Source organism: Pelobates fuscus, chromosome 6 (genome assembly GCF_036172605.1).
Source record: "Pelobates fuscus isolate aPelFus1 chromosome 6, aPelFus1.pri, whole genome shotgun sequence".
Taxonomy (NCBI): domain Eukaryota; kingdom Metazoa; phylum Chordata; class Amphibia; order Anura; family Pelobatidae; genus Pelobates; species Pelobates fuscus.
This window is the reverse complement of record NC_086322.1, coordinates 61,702,715-61,712,170: the sequence shown is the minus strand read 5'-3', so window position 1 is coordinate 61,712,170 and position 9,456 is coordinate 61,702,715. Positions and strand designations below refer to the sequence as shown.

The 9,456-nt window shown below is 35.4% G+C and overlaps 1 protein-coding gene across 1 annotated transcript in view; it reads right to left on the bottom strand.

Annotated features, from left to right (window-relative positions):
• Positions 1-6,269: 6,269 nt before the first annotated feature.
• Positions 6,270-9,456, bottom strand: part of LOC134614226 (proton channel OTOP1-like) — a 127,987-nt gene continuing 124,800 nt past the window's right edge. The window contains exon 7 of the mRNA XM_063457779.1: positions 6,270-6,618. Within this exon, the coding sequence (XP_063313849.1) occupies positions 6,448-6,618 (171 nt within the window). The 3' untranslated portion in view covers positions 6,270-6,447. The remainder of the gene's footprint in view (positions 6,619-9,456) is intronic.

Below are 9,456 nucleotides of genomic sequence, written 5' to 3'. Positions count from 1 at the left end.
GCAATACTCAGAGACATGGCCAAGGTAAGAAAGGCTGAAAGACGACCACCACTGAACAAGACACACAAGCTGAAACGTCAAGACTGGGCCAAGAAATATCTCAAGACTGATTTTTCTAAGGTTTTATGGACTGATGAAATGAGAGTGAGTCTTGATGGGCCAGATGGATGGATTGGTAAAGGGCAGAGAGCTCCAGTCCGACTCAGACGCCAGCAAGGTGGAGGTGGAGTACTGGTTTGGGCTGGTATCATCAAAGATGAGCTTATGGGGCCTTTTCGGGTTGAGGATGGAGTCAAGCTCAACTCCCAGTTTCTGGAAGACACCTTCTTCAAGCAGTGGTACAGGAAGAAGTCTGCATCCTTCAAGAAAAACATGATTTTCATGCAGTGCAGGACAATGCTCCATCACACGCATCCAAGTACTCCACAGCGTGGCTGGCAAGAAAGGGTATAAAAGAAGAAAATCTAATGACATGGCCTCCTTGTTCACCTGATCTGAACCCCATTGAGAACCTGTGGGCCATCATCAAATGTGAGATTTACAAGGAAGGAAAACAGTACACCTCTCTGAACAGTGTCTGGGAGGCTGTGGTTGCTGCTGCACGCAATGTTGATGGTGAACAGATCAAAACACTGACAGAATCCATGGATGGCAGGCTTTTGAGTGTCCTTGCAAAGAAAGGTGGCTATATTGGTCACTGATTTGTTTTTGTTATGTTTTTGAATGTCAGAAATGTATATTTGTGAATGTTGAGATGTTATATTGGTTTCACTGGTAAAAATAAATAATTGAAATGGGTATATATTTGTTTTTTGTTAAGTTGCCTAATAATTATGCACAGTAATAGTCACCTGCACACACAGATATCCCCCTAAAATAGCTATAACTAAAAACAAACTAAAAACTACTTCCAAAAATATTCAGCTTTGATATTAATGAGTTTTTTGGGTTCATTGAGAACATGGTTGTTGTTCAATAATAAAATTAATCCTCAAAAATACAACTTGCCTAATAATTCTGCACTCCCTGTACAGTTCACTGTTACACTTCATTCCATCTGGCGTGGTGTTTCTCTTGTTATATCTGTAGACGTGTACAGGGAATTATTATGACTGTACGAGCAACATGGGAAATGTAGTCCACAACATCTGGCGTGCCAAAGGTTGCCTACTCCTGATCTAGTGTATGTCAATCAAACAGTCACTAGAGGAAATTCATCATAAATACTTAAAAGAAGAGTAAAATCTTCACTTTCTGCGTCATGCTGATACAGAAGGCAATTAGGTCCTTTGGAGAGTCAGGACTCTGAGTCAGAAGTGAAGACTTTAAAATGAAGACTTTACTTTTCTTTTAAGTATTTATGAGGAACCTTCCTCTTCCGTTAGATCCCCATTCTCAATGAGCTGTATTACAGCTCACTGAGATGCATAGGAAAGCTGTGATAGCATGCACGCAAGCTCACAGTTCCAACACAGAGGCTTCTCAACAAGAATCCTCGGATTGGAGCATCCCCTGGGACAGACTGAAAATGTGTGCCTGGGGGAAAATGGGAGAGATTGTGAAGACTACAGACAGCATGCCTGCAGCTTTTCCAAGCAGTTTTTTCATAAACCGCCAAAGAAAATATGCAGACAAAAATAAATGCATGTTTTCTATGGGGCTATACCTATCAATTCATTTTTTTATTTTATTTTTGAAGAAATCACAGAATTTTAAATATTTTAATTTAATTATTTTGCAATGTAAATGTTTAATTTTGCGAATGTATGTACAGGCCTAGAAACTATAGTAATGCAATCTACAAAATCCCAATCACTCAAAATAGCTTTAAATCTATGAATGAATAGAATGATAGAAATCTACATCAAATTAATGAGGAAATTAATGATATTCAAAGAAAACTTGAACCTTTTTTTGAAATGGAGGAATTCAAGTTTTTAATGGAAAAAATGATAGAAAAAGTCAAAAGTATAGAAAATAAAGTGATTGAAACTAAAAAAAGAAAACTTAAAAGAGACCGAGACGATTACATAAAAGGCCAAATTAAACCGCAAAAAAAGAAATACGTTAATAATAGCAAACAAGACAATTACAAAAGAAACTTTACAAAACAAGACGATAGATTACCACAGCAACCTTATAGAAAACCCTATAGAGAAAGATCCTCTCAAAATTTAATCCAACCAAGAGAGGAACAAAACCAAGGGTGGATTCAAGTTAAATCTAGAACAAGAGACAGAAACAATTCATTTCAAAAGAATAATTATGAAAGAGCGCCCAGAAAATATTCGCCAGATAGGAACTATAGAAAAGAGATACAAGTTTCAAACAGATATAGTCATCTACAACAAATAAATGATGATGACCTTTTTTTAGGCCAAACTATGGCCAGAACAAAGGGGGGAACAGTAACACAGACTCCAACAAAAAGGAGACGACAAGAAGAGGGAATAGAAATAAGAAAGGAAGGAAAAAGGAGGAGGGAGGAGATACTCCCAAAAAAACAACGGATATAAGAATTTTTAATTTATCAGATGTAGTTTTAGAAGAATCACACAAAAAGGTTTTAAACTATGGTTTTAAATTTGCACCAAGCTGTGACATAGATAAATTTGAAGCATTCTTGGATATTAATAGATTTATAAGGAAATTATGTTTGAAAAAATTTTTTGATCAGAAACCGATGTACAATGGAGAAATAAAAGAAGAAGACAATAAATTTAAACATACTACTCTCAAAAATAAATCAAAATTCTTCCCAAGCCACTTAAAGTCAGATGCCATGAGAGTTTTTGAAAAAGCATGTACTAGTGAGTTAAGAAAAATTGAATTTAAGAAAGGACAACAGAATAATTTAACCAAAAATGAAAGAAAGGCCCTACAGGACTTGAAGAAAAATTCCGCTATTGTGATTAAACCCGCAGATAAGGGCGGAGGGGTTGTAATATGGAAAAAAGAACAATACCTAAAAGTAATTTTTGAACAACTACAAGATAAAGAAACATATCTATTATTGCCAAATAACCCGTTAGAAGATATAAAAGAAAAATTGAGTGCTTTTATAAGTCAAGGGTTAGAGTCAGGACTGCTAAACCAAAAGGAATATGACTTTTTAGATGTTAAATTCCCCAGGATCCCGGTTTTATATGTTTTACCAAAAGTTCATAAAAACACAGAAAATCCCCCGGGAAGACCCATTGTTTCGGGAATCGGTTCTTTGCTATCACCTCTGTCACAGTTCTTAGATCAATTTTTACAAGATCCGGTAAAGAGATGCCCCTCATACCTCAAGGATACCATGTCCCTTTTACAGATTTTAAATAGTTTTAATTGGGAAGAAGGTTTTTTTATGGTGACTTGCGATGTCAGCAGCCTCTACACTATTATCGAGCATGATAGGGGGTGTGAGGCTGCTAGACATTTTTTAAGGAAGGACACAGATATTAACCTTGAACAGATCAATTTTATTATAGAGGGCATCAAACTGATCCTTTTAAATAATTTTTTTTGGTTCGAGGGCAATTTTTATCTGCAAACCAAGGGTACGGCCATGGGGACCAGATTTGCCCCGAGCTATGCGAATTTATTTATGGCTTTTTGGGAAGAATTGGAAATTTTCTCAAGGCCAGAGCTCGGGACAAATCTGGTCCTCTACAAGAGGTACATTGATGACATCTTTTTAATATGGAGAGGCACACAGGAATCTTTAAATAATTTTTTAGATGACTTGAATATTAACAATTGGAATATCAACTTAACATGGGAAATTAGCTCCACAAATGTCAATTTTTTAGATTTAAGTATCTATATTGAAGACAAGAAAATAAAAAGTAAAACTTATTTTAAGACCGTAGATGTTAATAGTTTTATTAATCTTAAAAGTTGCCATTTTAAACCTTGGTTAACCAACATACCAAAGGGTCAATTTTTAAGATTAAGACGCAACTGCACAGAAGATGAACAATATGAAGAACAAACAAAGATACTTATTAACCAACTAATGGAGAAAGGATATAACCAAGATTCCCTGAATAATATTAAAAATAAAGTAGGACAAGAAAAAAAAGAAAATATTCTAACATATAAGAAAAAAGAACAAAAGGAGAACAATAAGATTGTACCGGCTATTTTTAACTTTAATTCTCACAGTAAAAAGTTACAAAAAATTATGAAGACAAACTGGCATATTCTTGAACAAGATGAGAGCCTGCAACAATATTTAGGGACACAACCAAAATTAATTTTTAGAGGAGCGAAGAATATCAAACAAACCCTGACCTCAAGTTTTTTAGACAAAGAGAAAATTTCCCAAGGTGTATCCATGTTTAAAAAGGAAAAAGGTTTCTACTATTGTGGAAGGTGTAGAGGGTGTGCCCAAAGAAAAAATAAAAATAGAAAAGTCACCCATTTTTCCTCGTTTCAGAATAAAAAAACACATGAGATAAAATCATTTATTACGTGTAACTCAAAAAATGTGATATATATGATAATATGTCCTTGTGGCACACAATATATTGGGAAGACGTCAAGATTACTGAAAATAAGAATGAGGGAGCATGTGTACAATATAAATAGGAAATTCACTTTGCACAATGTCTCTAAACATTTTCTAGAGGTTCATGGAGGAAACATAAATGGTTTTGAATTTATAGGAATAGAGGCCGTAAAAACCCATTGGAGAGGGGGAGATATAGATAGTCTCCTCAGCAGAAATGAGATGAAATGGATTTTTAATCTGGAATCATTATCCCCCCATGGCCTCAATATTGACTTTGAGATTAATTCATGTATATAATTTTACAATTTTATATGTAATTTTATAAGTTTTTTAGATGTGGCTTTTTATTATGTATGATTTAAAAAAAAAATTTTTTTTAAAAAAATATTAATAATCGTGTTTTGCTTCCTTCCTAATAGGAATATAATATCCCTATATTTATGTATTACTATGTGTAGAAAATAAGTATATATTCGTTCCTTTTTTTCCCCTCGAAATACCATTCATTACTGTCTTGTAACGTGTAGTTTAAAGGACTGGCAAATTTGTATAGTTGTGGACTTTGAAATATGGCGCCGGTATCACTTCCGGGTCCGGCGCCTAAAAGACGTCATGACGCAAACCGACGCCGGGACGAGGACTGATGACGCAGACGCCGGACGTCATGACGCAACGTAACCGAAGGACGCTTGGAAATGACGAAAGCGGAAGAGACATAGGACACCGACGAAAGGGCGCCAAATTTGAGAATATTTAAGAAGATTCAGGAGATGAGAAGACCGGACCACTTGAGAAAGGCTGAGAGTGCCGAAACGCGTCGTGGTATTGTGCTTTCAAGGACGTTTTTTACCTGTATTGGACAAAGATAGATGTTACTATTTTTTAATACCCAGTTATTTTACAATAAAGAAATTTTATATTGGATCTTGCCTCCTGGAGTAATTTGAAGAATCATTTCCCAGTGCAGACCAAACATAACCGGTACAGGACGTCTAAAGCTGAAGAAGTCTCATCTCCACTAAAGCCCTAAGTCTGAGTCAGCTTTTAAAGTGACTCAGTAATATGTGAGTGTAACCAGTCTCATTTTTTAATTTTATCTCTTTTATGACAATATTACTCTATGTATTTGTGCTTTATTGTTCTAGATATTCCCATTTTTAATCAAGTCTGGTAATATATTTTTTATCTTTGCATGTTCTGAGTGCTCTCACCACATTTTTATCTTTCACTGTATTGTTTTTTGTGTGTTGGAGTGATTCACACTTGGTGATAGCAGCACCAATTTATACTCTGTTCCCCAAATACTATTTACTTATAGAATGATGAGTACATCTGTTACCCGACCTAGGAATACATCACCTATAAATCAACCTATTAGACCTATTATCTTGGAGTCGTATGCTTATTATCTTTGTTACCAACCTGAATGATTAAAAGCCAATAATATTGAATCTAAAACGGTAATAACATAAACTACCACACGTAAATTAATTGGGATTTATTTCTGTATTTTTTCACAAAATTAATAGAAAAAAAATACTTTAAATGTGAACTATTAATTTATTTAATCAGTTCTCTAGGGAACTGGTGCTCAAGTGCTACACTCAAATAAACCCTAACATGTAAATATAAACTTACAAAACATTTACCAATTTTCCACTACAAATGATGACTTACACAATAGTTAACTTATTTTATATAAAATTTTGATAAACGCATATTGATGTTTTAAATGGTAGAGTATGGTATATCATCAAGACAGATTATTTGTTAAGATTTCTTAGAAATATAAAAATCAAATATATCCTAGAATTAAGAAATGTAAAATTAATTAAACACATCACATCTACAGAAAATATAAAATGTCCAATTGTTCAGGAGATATTAGGTTGTTCGTTGATGTAATCGACCTTATCTTTGTTTTAGTGGATAATCACTATTGAAAATGTTCATATTTTGCAGTACACATCAAAAAGCGAATAGGCAGAGTGCATTCTGTAGAATATGGAAAATGGGAGTGCAATATCAATAATAAAAATCCATGGAATTAAGCCGAAAACAACAGCTTCCAATCCATTATCATATTGTGGACGACAACCAAAAGCTGGTGGGATCCACAGCTGAAAAACAAAGAAATGATCTCATGTCAACATTTGCTGTATTTTAATAAACCTCATAATTGTTTATCTTGTATAGTATGATATAATGGTTTGAATAACTAGATGGGTGAGATGGTCAAAGTTGGGATTATACTGAGACATTTCTAAAAAATGTTTCTCCTTGACATGACATCCCAAGGAGATCAGGAGATTGTGTAAAAAAAAAATGTCTCCCAAGTTCTGTACTAGGCACAAGTGAAACGTACAGTTACATGTTCAGGTCTCGCAACACTCTTGATTTCAGTGGGACAGTCATGCTTCCAGCGTCTTCATATTCTGCATACGAAAGCATTGAATAAATGATTTCATATGGGGAAGGCTTAATGTACACGTGGAACTCGCCTCGCATGTCGATTAGATTCCCCCTGATTGCAGATGTCAGAGGAGGCAGAAACAGACTCAGCGCTGGTGGTTGGTTAAAGGGTTTTTTAACCCTTACAACACTGGGGAGGTGGCGGTGGACAATTATCTTAGTGCATAGGGACACTGTAGTGTTAGGAATACAATTTTGTATTGCTAATGCTAAAGACACATTACTGTGCATATTATTGCTGTGGTGTTCTATTATACACTCAGACTCATCTACAATCTGGCACTCCTAGAAATAAAGGGACATTAGGATAGAAAAGGGTGAATGTTCAAAATAGGGTGTCCTCCTGAAGATGGACAGTTAGGAGGTATGACAGTGTGATTGTCTCGATAATGTAATGTGTACCAGTGTTTTTAAAAATAACTATTTTTCCAAAATGGTTTCAGAACATTCAGATGTAGTAGTGTATCCTTCTATTTCGCTTGGACACATAACCTATTCTCATTTTGCTGCGTGTACAGAGCTTTATTATTATAATTATTATGACTTGTTTTTTTCAACAGAGGTCAATTATTTGATGGGTTCGTACATGCAATATGTCACCACAGACAAACTGACCATTTATGTATAGAATATATAACTTCCCGTAAAGCAGAAGAACTACCCCAAATCTTCAATATGTACATATATAGATTAAAGAATACAATTTTGGTATAATATAAATGCCAATTGGTCACTCACACTTTTAAGCCCAATAAAGAATCTTCCAATGATAACTGGTGGATGTCTCCCCAGGTCTTGAGCTTTATTGGTTTCAATCTCAGTCAGTGAGAAAAAGCCACGGTGCAATCAGATAAATTAGCAATAAAAATAAAGTGCACAAAAAATTCTGAAGACTCTTTATTTGACTCAAAAGTATGAGTGGCCAATTGACATTGATATTATACCAAAATGTTATTATACAGTTTTGCACTATATTGTACCATTTTCATTTTTCCTATATTCTATATATGTACATATGGAAGAGTTGAGGAGATCTTTGGGGTAGTTCTTCTGCTTTGAGGGAACGTATGTGCCAAACTGATAGCACTCTTTCACTTAGCACTTCATTGTGGAGTTTTGAAAGTCACTATTTGACTGTATTTTATACTACTAATTCAACACTAAATGTATATTGTTTACGTCAATTTAGTCAGATAACAGTTAGGAAGTGCAAAGATATTACTGAAGCAGTTGTATATAAAAGGCCATTGAAACATTTTATTGGCTGCTTTTGCCCTTTGTCTCACAACTACATTTTGCGTGTTTATATGTATATTTGTAGATATAAGTATTTCTAAATACAAGTAATCCCTGAAGAACTCTACTGGTAAGAAATTACAGCTTAAAGAATTCTGACATTTATATTACTCTAAAAACAGTTTTACTGTTATTTATTATAATGTGAGTAGATATTAGTTGCACTTGCATACTGGATTTTAAAAATGATGTAATAAAACATTTTCCTATTTGAGTTGGCCACAACAGGGGCTAACTCATATGCACAATTACACTCCACACAAGGCCAATGCGTTTTACCGGAACTACAACTAACGCACGTCTAGATTTACAATCTCACACTTGCAGGTAAAGGTGCTAGTAGCTATGAATGAAATTAATGTTTCAACCCAAGACACAATTCTCCCTCTCCCCCCCCCCCCCCCCTTGGTGTCCTACCCTCCCTTTTCTTCTTTTTGCTTTGTTTTTTTCAACCAGTGCAGGGGAAGCCCTGAACTAAATTTGTGCGGCATCACTACCGCGCCTGTTGAAGGTCTACAGGCCTCTCCTCACAATGGCCATCCACCTCCCGCCTCTATAAAACGTAAACACCAAACATTCATGGAAACTATACTCAACAGGCTAGGCTACATGATAAACCTGAACTCTCACTAACTGTATAACAGCAAACCATTTATAATGCTAAACTGTATAATGTGTCAAGTTATGGTACTATAAAAGATTCCCTTTAATGTAATGCTTCAACTTTCAACCAAGGTATTTCACTTTGACCACGACATACCATAGCAAATTCAACAAATTGAAACCACCAGTCATCCAATAATTGGTCACAGTGAGAACTAAAGTCTCAGGCCCTCTGGTTTCGGGTTTTCCTTTCCCCCTTCCCTTTATATACTTCCCCCCTCCCCCTCCATTCCCTCACTTCTAGCTAAATGAACTATTCCTATACAGAACATATCACAGAGAAAGATAACAAAGAAACACCAGATACTTCTCCCCACAATATAAGTCTCAGAGTGTCGTAGATGATGGGCAAGGCAATGCTTACTACCTAACCTGTTGAGTAGCCTGTATATTCACCTCCAAAATGTAGTTGAGGATCCCCATCTACTCCAGGATGTTGGAAACTCCAACCGATTAATTGTCTGCACCCCTGGCACCACAAAGAGTTCAGGTGCAACAGGGCCTTCCACAAATGAATAGATATGTGA